This window comes from Prinia subflava, chromosome 5 (genome assembly GCF_021018805.1).
Source record: "Prinia subflava isolate CZ2003 ecotype Zambia chromosome 5, Cam_Psub_1.2, whole genome shotgun sequence".
Classification (NCBI taxonomy): Eukaryota; Metazoa; Chordata; class Aves; order Passeriformes; family Cisticolidae; genus Prinia; species Prinia subflava.
Genome location: NC_086251.1, coordinates 10,486,785 through 10,503,224, shown reverse-complemented (window position 1 = coordinate 10,503,224; position 16,440 = coordinate 10,486,785). Strand labels below are relative to the sequence as shown.

Below are 16,440 nucleotides of genomic sequence, written 5' to 3'. Positions count from 1 at the left end.
TTTGATATTTTGTTATTGGAAACATGGTGTCTTTTAAAGTTCTTTTAAAGAAGTTTTTCAAATGGAATTATACTTGCTCTTATGGTATGCCACCTTAGGGAAGAGATACTCTAGGTAAGTCATTATACTGCCAAAATGAAATAGTAAGGTGTTTCTTTAGTATCTCCCATGGGTGATTTGAACTGTTACCAGAGCATGTTGTAGGAACACCAGTGGAGCCATCTACAGTATTCTGAAGAATGTAATGGATTACCCATGGTTTTGCATTGGCAAAGAGACATTTATTCAAAATAAAAGGTCTTTTTTTTCACTTGAAGTGCTGGTATTGGTATTTATAATGATTTCTGTAGTTCAGCTTGTTGAATGGGAACAAAATATATTTTTATTGTAACAAAACTGAGACTTTTTTCCAATTAGAGTTATGCTACTCAATAATGATTCTTTTTTACTAAAAAGTATTGTAGCAAATGGAGAGCAATGAAATTCAATTTACTGGCACTTCCAAAGAAAACCATAATAGAACTGAAAAATCACCTATTTTAAGAATGTGCATTTCATGTCATCAGGTAACAATGAGCAGTTATTTTATATCCTGCCAAGAATCCAACATCAAAAACTCTTAAGTCGTGAATTAGTAGCCTGATATGGAAAATGAGTCTGCTTGTAGTAAATATGTAAATGATTCAGAAGTAACTGTTTAGCTTTCTATGTGACAAAATACAACTACGAATGAATCTTTCAGGGGTTTGTCAAAATGCTCTTGTTTTATAATTTGATTAAATACACATTGTTATATCTTAATTTCCAGTTTGTCTAGATAATTGTAGAAAAAAAAATTAAAAACAGAATCAGTGATCTGTAGTATTTTTGAATACTTAAATAATTGAAAACCCTTTGCCAACTGTATGAACAATTTGATCTAAAGCTTTTCACCTGCCTGAAGGGCTGCCACAGAGGTGGAGTCTTTTGGAGTTTCTGAGACATGAGTTAAAAAGCATGAAATTCCAGTTAGATGTTACTGTGAAAAAAATGGCTGTAAAGGTTGTAGTAATGGAAGAGGTTTCCTGCAGAGCTTGTGGAGTGTCTTTGGAGATGTTCAAGACTCAACTGGACCTGGCCTTGAGGAAGCCATCTAATTAGGTCTGCACTGAGCTTTGGACTAGAAGACCTCTGGAGGTCTCTTTTGCAAATTATTATCTAGTTCTGTGATTCCTAGGTAAAAAGATGGCACTTAAAAAAAATTCTCTATAACATTTGTGGATCAAATGGATTCTTGCCTAATTCCAGTTCTGGAAAACTTCAGTTTAAATAAATGCTGAAATAGACTGTTGTTGTTTTCTGAAGGCTGTCAAGATCATGTTGTGTATTTTCTAGCACCTGGAAGGGCATTCATCTTGATGTGAAAATTACCTATAATTATTTTACTTATAAGATCTTAACCTTTAATAAAGCTAGTAAAATAATAGAAAGTACTTGTCTAATTGAGGAATCAGCTACTATACAAAACAGATGGAAAACTGCTCATAAACATAGCGAAATACAGCCTACAAAGTTCCAAGCCATGGAGCAGAAGGTTAAAATGTTTAGATGTGCCCATTCTTCTTTAGTCCAGTTGGATAGAATTAAACTTAAAAATAGCACTAAAGTAAGTTGGAATTTGTTTTTAGGTTTCTTTTTTATTTCCTTTTATATCACATTAAATTAATGTCTTTAGACTATTTTATTACACCCTATGGAAAAGCAGACACCTGAACTTTTAAACTATTGAACTTTTCCCTCAATAACGATTAAAAGTTGTTGATCTTGGTATCCTGATTATCCTTTTGTGGCAGCAAATGAAATTGGAAGTTTCTTTCTCATCTTTTTAATTAGGAAATAAAAATAAGCGAATTTTTTTTAATCTAAAAGCAGTGTGTTTTTTGAGTTTTCTATCAGAAAAATAGCAATTTCCAGTCAATATCATTGTTATGTTTGGTTAAAAGTTCCCCAGTAACTGCTTTGGGAAAAATCAAGAGAAAGAAGCCTTTTCAATGCCAATGTTGTATTTATGCATTCAGTTTAGGGGTTTCTAAAAATAAAAGGAATCGTTTATACCTAAGGGGTAAGTTATTCTTAGGTTGGAGTATGTTTATACACATGTAAAACATGTAATGTGTATATGTCTTGATAAGTTTACATAAGCATTTTCAGGGTGAACTTTTCAATGGAGAATTACAAAAGCTGTTCAAATATAAACATGCTGTAAGAGACTTCTACATCACTGAATCCAATTGCATGGTATTATAAGCCACTACATAATTTAATCTCCTTCACTGTGCTATCTTAAAAGTAATTAGGAGTTCTATATGCAGTGCTCCAGCTATTCCAGAGTCTAATTTTTCATTATATGAAACTTTTAAAAATTTCCAGTTAAAGCAGTTACCTAATATAATTTTAATTGAAGAAAATTAACTAATAGTTTATTAATATCTCTTAGCTCTTTTCCCTCCTTGGCATTTAAAATACTGTAGAATATTGACATCTATTCTTGCCCTTCTTTTTTGTATGCAAAACAAATCTGTGATTTTTTCTATCTTCTCATCTCATAATCTCTCACTTCTCTGCATCCTGTTCTAGCTCCTCTGTGCCAGTTCCACTTTGAGTTGTTCTCTTTCAGACAAGGCTCCTGTAATGGCATATCACACTCTGGATGAAGTCTCACCATTAATACTTTTCTATTCCAATTAAGACTTCTGTCTTGTATATTGTAGGGTTTTGTTTCCCTTTTCACAGTTGTGTTCCTGGTACTGTTTACTGTTCAAATGATCATATGGTCACAATAAAGCTTCCTGCTCCTTTTCTTCATGGTTATGTCCAGATGATGAGCTTCCAGCTTGTGGAAGGGTTTTTTTCAGACCCTTTAGAACATATTTTCACGCATGGTGCTTCGAACTCATTACATTTCTCTTTGGTAATATTTTAGGAACTTTGCCATCCTTTACTTGGGTACATGCAACAAAATTTAGCTAGACTGACATTGCCCCTTCTAGGTTAGAAATTTGCTACAAATATTTTTTTTGTTTGTTTATGGATTTGTAAGGATCATGTCTCATGATAGTTTAGATGGAGTAATGCAACAGCTTCTGTTCTCATAATCTCCCACATTTGTATGCTTCCATATTACTTCTTTATGGTATCTTTTAAACTGTTAATTATGTACCTGTTTTGTTAACTTTCATATTTGATAGAGCTGACTCACAGCTTTTTGGTTTTTTTTTACCTCAGGGTGTTGTCTTGTTTCACAAATGGGGTGCTTTCTTAGTTCTTTTTTTTTTCAATGTATCCCAATTGAATATATTTTCCCAGTAGAGAGAAACAGAGCAGTAATTTAAAACTGTATGTGTGCTTTCAGGACCAAATATTATTCAATTGAAAGTTATCTTACTTCTCAAATACTTACAACTTCAGACTTGATATAATCTGTAGTGGCAAGTAATTAAGACTGCATGTAGTCTGTGCATAAAAATAATGTTGTTGAGACTAGGGTATTTCAGTAAAACCAGTAATTATTATTTCTGATATTTACTTAAAAGATAATTTGCACAATTGCTGGATGTTCATTTTATATGAGGGAAGTTTATTTGAATGCAGCATTTCATAACTTGTATGAAGTAAAAATGTCAGTACAGGAAACGTTGAATGTGAGAATAGATTGTAACTGGTGAATTGCGTTCAAATTTCTCAGCTCTTATTGCAAGGTACTTAATAAATGAAGTAACAGAATTATAATTTATTATAGAATTGTCTGTACAATTCTACATGAATGCTAACCCGTGGTGTCTAAAGAGCAGCAAGATGTTCATGGTCCCTGAACAAACTAGTTTTATTTTTATGATTGCTTTCTGAAATTGAAATTTTTTAACTAGGGCAAAGGTTAAGTCACTGGGAAAGTGAATTACCCTTAAAAAGTAGTTGTGCAAACTGTCAGCAGATATGTCCAACAAAAGTCCAACAAAACTTCTGGCAGTAATTGTTAAAGTGACAGTAGTGTTTATTAGGAGAGGTGAAATAACAGGCAGATTCTTCTGGTATTTGATCCATGTATACATACCAGCTATGCTAGGGCAGTTAAAATCAGTAATAAAGCTGAGGGTCACCATGAATGTTTGGTAGTCCTGAGGTAATGTACTCAGCTGTTCTTGCTTATGTCTACTGATCCTTGTAAGACTAGGCTGTCTTATCTAATGCTGTGAAGGCTAAACTAAGATATACCTCCAAATGAAATCCCCAGATAGCGCAATGTAAAGTCAGAGAAACTATGACTTTTCTGAGGGTGGTGTCATACTGTCTGATCTGTTATGTCTTTTGAGTGACAAGCAAATAATTTGGACAGCTTGGTTTTCTTTGCACATCTGAATGATAGCGGCATATTACGCATTCTTCATGTATTATGTAATAAAAGTGTCACACATAATGATGTTACATATTTTATAGCAAAGTCTTTAATGGCTAGGTGCAGTTGCATAAAATTTGCTCTTATTACGCAGAAAAACTTTGTGTTACTTAGGAAACTAAAAAATATCTTTTTTCAAATTTTGGTGAAACATGTAATTTTGAAATTTGCCTCAATCACTAGTCTTATTCTGTTAGTCTTTTGTTTTCCCAGAAAAAGAATTACCTCCTTCATCTGTAATTTAGCAGGAAACATTATTCTTTAGTAACTTAAATTTTCATATTTGTTTTAACGAGAAACGAGATTAAGTATATCTGCTGTGGAAGATGTCTAATATGGCAAGATATTAGATATACTCAGTGGAAACCGTCTTCGATATTTGTGTTTTGGTTTAAAAATTATGTCTTTTCCTTTAGTTGAAACAGTGTCTTCTCCAGTAGTTTTTGCTGAAATTGTGTTAGTGGACAGAATAGTGGAGTGCGTACTTCATATAGAAATAAAAATGAACATTTAAATAGTGAGCAATCTGTTTTGAGCAGGTATGCTTTGTGAGGTTGTTAGAAACAGTTTTGGGGGTGTGGTGTCAATGAGAGAGGAGGAGTAAAGGATTGCATAATTTTATAGAATATGGCAGAATAAGGAGAAGAGGAAGTTTTCCTGTAAGCTAGAAGAGAAAAAGTGAAGCATGAAATAACTAGTTTCATGAGGGTTTGTGTAAGAGAGATATACAGTTGACAAGAGGAGGCAGAGAAAGGCACTCTTGGGATAGCATTTCTGACAGTGTAAGATGCTCAATGTTCTACAAGTCAGTGCAGAAAGGGGGGTTTGTTGGCATTTTTTTTTGGTGTGATGTCTTCAGGTTATATGGAGAGAAGTAGTTCACTTTTCAAATGTATGCATACCTTATAAATATTCTCTGCTCTTAAGTGGGAATACATGGTAGGTAAAAGTTTACTGATTTAAAAATACTTAAAATGACATTTCAGTGATCCTCACACAGAGTATAGTTATCACTGTAGCCCTCAAATTTGAAAATCTTAACTTGGTTCTGTGGAAATTGCTTTTTACATACGCTTCTTCCAGTTTTCAGGTCTTTTTTAATCAGTGGCTGAGATCCGAGTTAGCAATTTTGTTGTACAAAACCCAGCCTAGACTGAGTTGTTAGTTCTCAAGCAGATACTGGGCTTTTCATAGATCTGTAATTTATTTTTTTATAAAACTAGAAATGTAATGACAGTTTGTTTATAAGGTGATAGATATCACAATTTTTGGTTTTACATTTTTTCTTGGTGTTGTGGGTTGACCCTGGCCAGATGCCAGGCACCCACAAAAGCCACTCACTCCTCTCTGCAACTGGAAAGAGGAGAGACAATTTAATGAAGGGTTCATGGATTGAGATAAGAACCAGGAGAAAACACTCATCAACCACCATCAAGGGCAAAACAGGCTCAACTTAGAGATATAAATTAAATTTATTACTAACAAAATAAGAACAAGAAAATGAGAAATAAAATAAGCCCGTAAAAATACGTTCCCTCAACCCCGCCCTCCTTCCCAGCTCTACCTCCTACCCCAGCAGTGTAGGGAGACAGGGAATGAGGGTTATGGTCAGTTCATCTCCTGTGGGTTCTCCCTCTGCTCAAGGAGAGGAGTTGTTCCCATGCTTCATTGGGGGGCCCCTCCCATGGGACACAGTTCTCCATTAATTTCTCCATTGTGAGTCCATCTGACAAACAAAAACTCTCTGCAAATTGCTTCAATGTGAATTCCTTCCACAGGCACACAGTCCTCCCAAAGCTGTTGCAATGTGGATCATCTTCCACAAACAGGCTGCTCCATCCTGGAAGCAGGGTCCCTCTCCCCACCCAGTCTCCCACCAGATCACAACCTCCTCTAGGACTCCACCTGCTCTGGCATGGGCACCTTCCCCACAGGCTGCAGGTGGATCTCTGCATCCCCTGTGGATCCCCATGGGCCTCAAAGGGACACCCTGCTTCACCACAGTCATCACCACAGGCTGCAGAGGAATCTTGGCTCCAGTGCCTGCAGCACCTCCTCTCCCTCCTTCTCCACTGACCTTGGTGTCTCCATGTTGATTCCCTCATGTGTTCTCACCTCCTCCTCTTCTCTGGCTGGAATTAAAATTGGCCCCCACTTTTGTTTTGATTTCTTCTTAAATATGTTATCACAGAGGTGTTACCATCATCCCTACTTGTCCCAGCCTTGGCCAGCAGCATGTCCATCTTCTGAGCCATCAGGGATTGGCTCTGCAGGACATGGTGGGATCTTCCAGCAGCTTCTCACAGAAGCCACCTCTGTGAGCCCCCTCTGCTACCAAAAACCAAATCCTGCAAAACCAATACACCTTGCAAATATGAAAACCATGCCAAATTTCCATTTGACAAAGGTAATGTAAAAATTTTTACAGAATATTCAGATACATTTTTTGAGATGAATGTTACACTGAGGCATAGAAACACACAACAATTTCCAGGTAGGATACTGAAGTTCCAGGATTTATGGCTAGAATACTTCATAGTTTGCTTCTAGGTGTGCCTGAAGCAGTGAAGTCATGAATGAAAATTGCAGATACCTGACAGCTGTGAGTGACCTCAGTGAGGTGAGTCAGTGTCAAAGCAGGTCTGTACCAGTATCCTCATTACAGCTGGTGCTACTTGGCACCCCTGATGGCAGTCCCAGCGGAGTTACTGAATCAAAACACCAGGTTGGTCTCCTTGTTTGATGTGCAATGCCGAGAGTTAGCTGAAAAACTTTGTTTTCTTTTCTCCTGAAGAAACCATTTATTCTGGTTGAGTAAAATGTAGTGTTCACTGCTGACAAGGGATCATCGTGTATTTATACATAGAATTTTTAAGTGGAGCAATAATGAAACACCAAGAGCAAGTATTATTATGTATACATTAAAAAAATGCTGAAGCACTATCAAAGCATCATTGTGCATCTCTGTGAAATTACTTGAATGATTGATGTCATATCAATGCTTGTGACACTCAAGAGAAATTAGATGAGAGAGAAGATTCTATTTATTTTGTTGAAGCTGTGTTAATGCTTTACTTTTTTTTCCTGTATGGATCCCTCTCAACTGAGTAAAATAAAAAAATAAATATTTTTATAAAGCATTGCAGAATACCAGAGATTAACGGAAACCTGCAGAGCTTGAAATACCTCAGGAGTCATTGAACTCTTTCTCATTCTGCTCTTTGACGTAGTTGAGAAGTGTGGATCAAGTCCTGTCTAGCAGAATTACTATGCTATGTGTCATAATATAATAAAATACTGTGTTATGACCTGAACAAAGGACCTAAACCCAAGTTTCTGTATTATTCTTCAACTGTGTTATTTCCCAAGAACTCTGCAAGCTTTTGAAGTTGTTGCACAAGAAAATCTATTAAGGCCCCACAGCCTTAGTTGCTGTAAATAATGTTTTATTCTTTTTAAAATAGGCTAGATTGTCCATATTCCCTGTGTTCTTTTAAAATCTTACATACATTTGAGGATTACTAAAGAGGGAGTGAACATGTTGAATATTTTGAGATGTTAGAGATTGCTTGTCTGTAGCAGTTGGGAATTCATCGAAAAATTACCGTCCTGTTACCCTATACACCCACACCTCCAAATGAGAGCTAATATGACAGGTATTTTCTGCTTTTTTACATCCTCAGACCATAGTCTGTGAAATTGTCTTAGCTTTCTACATGGTATCTTCAAGTCATTAAATATTAAACCCTACAAGTCTTGTTTCTCCATTTGTAAGAGAGGAGCTAAAAGCTCTTCATGCTTTGTGTTTCTAAAATATTCTGAATATATAAAATGCTGTTCAAATACTAAGTTCAAATACTTTCTCTTAAGCAAGGCAACTTGGCTTAGTCAGGTTTTAACCTTCTAAGATTGCCTGAAATGATTACAGTGGTCTCTATGTGACCGTTAGTACTCTTAGCAGCTTTCAAAGGTATCACCAAGACCTGATGAGAATCCCCATTGTGTCTTGCTATGTAATGTTTTGATATGCTCTCTCTTCTCAGACTTCTAAGAACTATAAGCTTGGCTGGTTTTCTTTATATTTACATATGTTCCCTGGTTTACCTTTCCTGCTTTTTCCACTAAGCACTGTTTTTGGGATCTAGTAAGACTGAAAGAGTAATGGATTTTCACACTAGGTAAGTATGGTCATAGAATATAAAATCCTCTGTTGACCAAAGAAAACATTGGAAGACTGAAAAAGAAAGTGGAAAGAATTCTGCATAGCTGCGTAGAGCAGAAGACATGTGACTGTAGGAAATAAATTCTTTTAACGTAGTTTATTATTTAACAGTTCATTATTTATTATTTATTTGTGATTTTTCTGGAAAGTGGATTTAGAGATCACAAAAATAAAAATCTGAAGTCAAAAGGAAGTTGAATTATGAATATTTTGAGAAATCATGTGTGTAAGAGGCAGTTTTTATTTGAATATAGGCACAAAGAATGGTGGATTAGGGAAGAGTTTCTTTATCTTCTAATAAATGTTCTGAACTCTTGGTAAAATATTTTATTTTCAGTAAAAGTGTCATGCTTATAATCTAATAAATTAGGTCTTGTCATTACTATCATCATTGTTACTATCCTACCAAAAAGAGTTGATGCTTGTATTTCCTTTCATAAGGTAATAAATCTTTCATCACTGTGTACTTGGTTTGATTAATTGAAGTGTATGAGATAGCCAAGATGCTTAAAATTGTGTCTTCTGTTCCACAGAGAAACAGAAATTCAGAGAACTGGCCTGAACATTTTAATGTAGTCATTATATCCTCATAAAAAGCATTGGGTTTTGGTGAGGATTTATATTCAGCAATATGCCTATATCCACCATTGGTACACATGAGGCAGTGCATTGCAAACACATTATATACAGAAGCTATAATTTCACACAGCTGAAAGACTGACATCAAATGCCAACCTAATCATTTTTCAATCTTTTTTTTTTATTTGAAAACTCCTGAATGTTTTTCAGCTGAAACATCTCTCTACCAAAGAGTAAATTTCTTTTTACTTAAAATTTCTTTCTTTTTAATTAACCTTTTCTAATCACAAAAGATCACAAATCAAAAGCTACCACAAACATCTTCTCTATCCATATATTTATGACTTGTTTAAAGAAATGTAAGAAAATTTGTAGCAATAAATAAATAAATACTTTTCAGAGTAATTTTTCAGATTGTTTGGTAGAGCACTACTTCAGAGGTGCTGACAAGGATTACTGTCAACTAGGGAACTGGACAATGGCAATTTATAGTTTTATTCAGGTCTCATTTATTTTCCTCTCCCACATATGGAATTTTAAAGTTCATTCATTTGCATGAGTCATGAAGGTGAAAACACTGCACAGTTGGAAAAAGTGGTACATATTTTCAAGAAAAGTCCTCTCATTATATTAAGGAGGAAATACAATCTCAAAACTATATAACTATATAGCTTAAATTGGTTTAAGTATCTTAAGTGGGTCATTGTGCTTTTCAGGAACTGTCAGTTCTTATTATACTGAATAGTTGTATTCAGTTATGGGCTGGACAGAAATCAGTTCAAAATTGTGTGTGCAATCATGATATCCCTCTTGGAAACTGATCATTCACACTGTTTCCCAGGCTTTGTGCTGTATTTGGTAGGTGGATTTGTTCTGCTCTAATGAGGAGAAGATTGTGTAGCTGAATGTTCTTCCATGTGGTTGGATTCATAAGCATCTTCCTTTTAATGGAGCTTTTTCTCTCCACATAGAGGCAGTGTCTTCCTGGTATGGGCAGAAATTTTTTTTGCAGTACCTGTTTTGCAGGTACTGCTTAAAAATGCAACAATATGTTGAATAATCTTTTTAAGTCTGTGAAATTCGTTGAGATTTTGAGACAGATAAAATAAATTGTGTAATTGTAAGTCACCTTATATATGGGCAAACCCCAGAAGTCTGGGATTAGATACCCAAGAAAGCATTGGAAACCTCCTTGATCATAGAATCATAGGGTAGCCTGAGTTGGAACAGACCCATCAGGATCATTGAGTCCAGCTCCTATCAGAGCACCCCAAAAATTCCATCCTGTGCCTGAGCATTGTCCAAACACTTCATGAGCTCCGTCAGGTTAAGCTCTGTGGTTGGACACTGGAACCTCTAGAGAAGATGTGTTATCTTCTCCCTTGTCATTGTCTTCTCTTTTCCTTGTCAGTATGGGAATATTAAGAAACAACCACTTTAAGGAAGAACAGTAAGCACAAAAGTGCATGTTAAACTACTTTCTCCAGCGATCAGATGCCTAAATCCAAAACACACCTAAGTGTTTTACCTGCTTATGATTCAGTGCACCGTATTCTCCCAGTTATTTTTAAAATGACAGATGCCACTAAAAACATGTTTGGTCCCATGGCAGTCACTTGGAATTCTTTTCTTGGTGGGTAAATAGCAACTACAATGTTGTGGACTTTTGTTCCATGTTGTCTGCTTCTCTAGGTCCAAGATTATTCTTCTTTTCTGCACCTTGGCCTTGTTTAACTAAGGGCCCTGCTAAGCAGGACAGGTACCTCAGTAGTCAGAACATTGCTGCTGCTGATGTCCTCTTGAGTTCCGGCATACTGAAAAAAAAATTTAGTCAGTTTTCCATTTCTTTAAGATCAAGCAGGCAGGGAGTAAAGAATTAAAGTTGAAGTAGCCACTAAGGAGGGGTGGTTTGGACCAGTTTTCAATGTTGGCATGTGAAAATACACAAACTATTACTTTGGGAATAGCCCTATTGCTTCTGAGACAAGTTGAGTGTATGTAATTCCTGCTATGCAAGGAGGAGAGATGGCATTGTTATAATTAAACTTGAGGCTATTTATTTGTTACTTTCTTACAGGAAACAGATTCAACCTCTTCTAGGACAGTTTAGCCAGTCAGAGGCTTTGTTACTCTCATCTGGGGTTGAGCCAGGGACTCTGGATGGCGTTCTTCTGGATGCTGGCTGTTCTTCTATGCAATTTGATACCCCTGAAAGAGGTTTTTCCCTGCAGAAGGATGGACCTTTGGACATGAGGATGGATAGTGACAGGTACATTATAATAGAGTATTTCTTCTTGAACATCAAAAACTGTCTGCTCTGCAACCCCTGTGCACTTCCTTTCCTCTTAAAATGAAGAATTGTAGTCATCAAATCACATTTAATTTCGCATGAGTATTCTGTCTTTCTTTTGTTGAAAAGCTTTTTTCTATCTCAGTGCTCAGCCCTGGTTATTGTCTTTGCCTTCTTTGAAATCAGAGGAAGGTTCCAGTGATGAGTAATTAAACCACTAATGTTTTATTAACGGTACCTTTAAATTGTAACATTTTTGAAGTGTATGGTATACAGTCACATGAACATCTCTCTTTCAGAGGCCTATTATTTCCATAGTTTCTCTGCATGTACTTGATCTGCAGGCTCACAACTTCTTACTGCAGTCCCTTTCCTTTTGTGTCACACTTGCTATTTGTGGAAACTTCACTAGAGCAGGTTCAGTTGCTCCCTCAGGAAAGGAGCAGCGTCCCTCTTTTGTGCAATGACCATCTCATCCAGTTGCTTCTCTGTAAAAGGAACATCATAAAAATAAATAAACAAAATCCTATCCGTTATATCTGCTATTTTAAATCAGATAGCTACATTGCTTTTAACATACTAGTATGACATTGTCTTCCATGCCCATATATTTGTTGTTATACTTAGCAAAATTGTAAGCTTCCTTTCTCTTTGTTTAGAAGGCACATCAGGCTTACTCAATTGCCAAATTAATAGTTACTGAGTAAATCACGTGTGTTTAAATTTGGATTGGTGTTTAGTATTTTCAAGAGCGTGAAAATCAGTCGTGGAATGATAATTTCCACTTATGCAGCATTTTTCATCTTCAGACATGATGTATTTCTGCAGCATTTTGGGTTTTGCATGAGCAACCAAAGATCTGTCTTGTATGGATGATGGCTGTAATTGCCTGACACATTACATGACAGAGAATGACAATTTTTTCTTGGTGTTTTGATGAACATGGTGTCTTAAGAAATGCCATTTGTTTCATTGCTCACAAGGGCCAATGGGAAGCCTCAGTTTCTAAGGAATTAGCTTACCATATTAATGTTAAGTCTTAACACAGCAAATTTCATACTTGCTTTTGCTGTTTTTGTGTAAAATGCTCCCATGATTCTTATGGGATTCAGTGTTCAGATTTCAAGAATCCAAACTCTAGGCTTAAATATAAGTCTGATGCATCATGAGAAAACAAACACAGAACAGGAGCGTAAGAACAAAGGATACCTGAGGCATAACAAAAGCCTTACACTCCTTACACTATGGTTGTTGCTATGATACTACTTGCCTCTAAGTTTGTTATCTGTTGTAAGATACTGCAGGGGAGTAAAAAATGCCTGAAAGAGAAGAAGAGAATTTAGAAGAGAATTTATTAAGTAGTTTGTATGTTTTCTCTGATTAGTAAACCCATAGATGATGTTCATAAAATACCTTGAACCAGTGAAGTGACAGAGATTATATAGATTGAAGTCTTGCACTGTTTAAATTGTTATAAGTCCTGTAATTTATATGGCTAAATAATTTCTATTATTTCAGGAGAATATTTATATATAAATTCTTATGCCTTTTAGTGAAAAGTAATGTTTAATTATCTTCATTAGCAATTGTTTTCATAGCAGGAGATGTGAAAGAAAACATCCTTGAAATCACTTCTGGCTAGAAAACAACATATGATGCAAGGTGGCTAAAATGAACCCATGAGAGGCAAGTTTATATTCTAAAGCTGGCTAAATAGAAAGGTCACACATAATTTCCATCCTAGCACGATACTGGAATATATTTATTCTTGTCACCCTATTAAGCATAGTTTATGATAATACTTGGAAGTTAAAACTGTTCTAATTGAAGTTAAGGAATAAACTCAATTTAGACCAGCAAGAAAAAGGATTTAAAAGGTGCAAGCTGCTTTCACAGAGTTGCCATCTCCTATTTGAAAACCTCAAAGGCACTTCTATGCAGTGTGTGTGTTTGACTTTATGTCTCAACACTATGAAGCTTCACCTCTTGTCAATGAAAACTGACGTCAGTGAACTAATTGGCTCCTCTCGTGCGTAGGTACCCTGACATGCCCACTGCTGCCGATGTTGTGAATGCTTTAGATCAACAGGCGCTTGCGTCCATCCTGAGGACATACGGGGAGGAGAGGCACGCAAAGAAAATCGCCTCAGCCATCGTCCAGGCACGCAGCATATACCCCATCACCAGAACCCAGCAGCTTGCAAGCATTGTTGCAGGTACCCTCATTAATTCTTCACAGCGGCTGCTGAGGAGAAAAAAATATTAATCCCCAAAGTCCCAGAGGGATCTATTTGTACTTGAAATCATGCAGGATCTAATCCTGCCTGTTCTGCTCTGATGTCAGATCTCTTCTTCTTCTTTTATTTTAAGCTCCCATTTTTTGTATTGTAGTTTGACAATTAGTTTAATAATAGATTCAAAATGAAGTGATTTATCATTTTGTCAACCAAGTTGAACCGCAGAATGACAACAGCCTTGGGTATTCTTTATCCTGGCTATTGATCCTAGCTACTTTCAAATATCAGATATGTCATATCTGTCTTAGTTTTAAATTTCTGTATTTTAATATTTTAAGAGGAGGTATGATGGCAGTTTCCAATTATGAGTAAAATCAGATAATTTCTGTCTTTTTAAAGAAGCAGGAAGCACAAAGTGATACATGGCTTGCTTCACCTTGTGCATGCCAACTAGATCAGCCTGAAGAGACTATTGAAACACTTCATCTTCCTTGCTCCTCACTGTAAACAGCTTGAAGAAAATGCAGTTAGGCAGTAGCTGTGCTTGCATCAAGAACCTTTACGTTTGTGTTCTCAAGCAAAAAATTTTCAAGGAAAAATATGAGACGTGATTCCTGTTCATTAGCATAATATATAGCGTCAGAATGTTTTTATTTTTTTAACCAAATGATGAAAATCACTACATTTTGTCATGCATAAGTCTAAACTGCTGACTTTGAATATAGACCTTTAAAATTCTAATCCAAATTTAACATTTGCTAAAGAACAGTATAAAATATTTTGTCAGTATCCTGAAAAGTATTAAAAAAATATAGTATTCCTAAAAATTTGTATTACTTAAACTGGAAGTCTAAGTCACTTAAATTTAATGATGGAGAAAATTAAAGGTTTGGATTTGTAGAAGTCAGGATACTTTAGCAAAATGTCCAGTCAACCAAGACCCAAAGCTTAGCTGATATGATAAAAGGACCTGAAGACACTCCTTGCTGTTGTAAGCCCCTGCTATAAATACAGTGTATATAAGCAATCTTAAAAAAAAACCAACAAAGAGATAAAGCACTATGTGACTTTTGTAAGTTTTACATTTTTAATACTATCATTAGCAATATCCTGAAATAATAATTTTGGGCTTTGTCATATATATCTCATGCTTTTTGAGAACTGTTGATTAAGACATACTGAGTTTAACACAGTGATATGGTTGCTTCAAAGCTATAACGTTATGTGTTTTAGACAAGCAACTTCAGTAATTCTGAAATAATTTTGTGCCATAGCTTAAACTATGGCACATGGACAGGACATGAAAATACTAGTAGTAAAAGACAGTGATTGAAGATCCCTTCATGGTTAATGTCCTGCATGTGAGTCATCAGTTAATGGTCACTTTCTGTGACAATGAGAAGGATTTTTTGTTCTCACTTTAAATTCTCTGCTATGTTTGAAGAGCTTCTTGATCTATGAGTCAGGTATGCATCAGGTAGTGTACATGCCAAAGCCAATGAGTCCAGCACACATCTGCCAAGACAATAAATTTGTATGTTTTGTGTGCTTTTTTTTGGAGTACAAAAGTATTTGTAACAATTTTAGAGCTGTTACACTGATCCCTGTTTGCATAAAACTTCTTCCAATTTTATATTGATTCATCCAGCAAGGAAGCACTATGGTAGATCCTATATGTTTTTGAACTGATTAAGAAAATCTTAAGGAAAATTTTCATAATTGTGATATATTTTGATTCATTTATCATCTATCATTAATATATATTCTTACATGAAATTATATTGGTGAAGTTATTGGGATAAGCCAGAGCTAAAGTGCCAGAGACCACAGCTACAGGAACCTCTTGATGGCATAGTCCAAAAAAATACTGATTAATTCAGGACTTTACCAGAGTAAGATTTATAACCTATTAGTTAAATGTTGTGTCCTTTAAAAAACAAAATATTAATAATAAAATTTTGCATTTTAGATTTTGCAGATTCTTTGCAAACCTGATTATCTTCCAGAATAGGGTCATTATTTTTGCCTAGTATGGGAACCAGAACACAAGCAAAACAATCTAGCCAATGAAGCTGGGTGTCAATATCTGAGAATCTGTGTAGTGTCCGTATTTCTTTCTCCTCTTATTGATTACTATGGCTTCAGATTTTCTAGAGCTCCCAGGTTTTATGTTAAGGTTCAGCTGATAATCAGAATTACAGTGTATCTAGATTTGGACTAACCTGAACTTGGAAAATTTAATTTATTTTTATAGAATTCTGGACTTCTGGTCTTTCCTACCACCCACCAAAGGGTTAGAACATGTATTGCAGTTCCCTATTGATTGGGAAATAAAAGTGAAGGACATAGTTTAAAAAACCCCAGGGAAACAAAACAGCATTTAAAAAGAGTCTTTGTGTTTATAAATACTATCCAAAGGGCTTCTGATCTGTTTAAATAAGGTCTCTATGAGCTATGGAATCTGCAGTAGGAGGAGTTTTCATTTCAGTCAGAATAACAACTCTTCCTGCAGCACAGTTGAACTCTTCTCACAGTTTATAATTTTTCACAGAGCTATTTGCAACATTGAAGGCTCTGTAAATACTTAAAATCAATAGTTCTCAACTGAAGGGTTGTGAATAGATGTGTGAAAGTTGATTAAGAAGCACTTCCTAATGTCTTTTGTTGTATCTCATTGAGT

The 16,440-nt window shown here is 35.6% G+C and overlaps 1 protein-coding gene across 5 annotated transcripts in view; it reads left to right on the top strand.

Moving 5' to 3' along the window:
* The window catches only part of METTL15 (methyltransferase 15, mitochondrial 12S rRNA N4-cytidine), a 91,812-nt gene that overhangs the window by 69,913 nt on the left and 5,459 nt on the right, over nt 1-16,440 (top strand). For all 5 annotated transcript variants that reach the window (XM_063397983.1, XM_063397986.1, XM_063397987.1 and 2 more), the window contains 2 exons: nt 11,311-11,502; nt 13,561-13,739. In XM_063397983.1, coding sequence (XP_063254053.1) covers nt 11,311-11,502; nt 13,561-13,739 — 371 coding nt within the window. The remainder of the gene's footprint in view (nt 1-11,310; nt 11,503-13,560; nt 13,740-16,440) is intronic.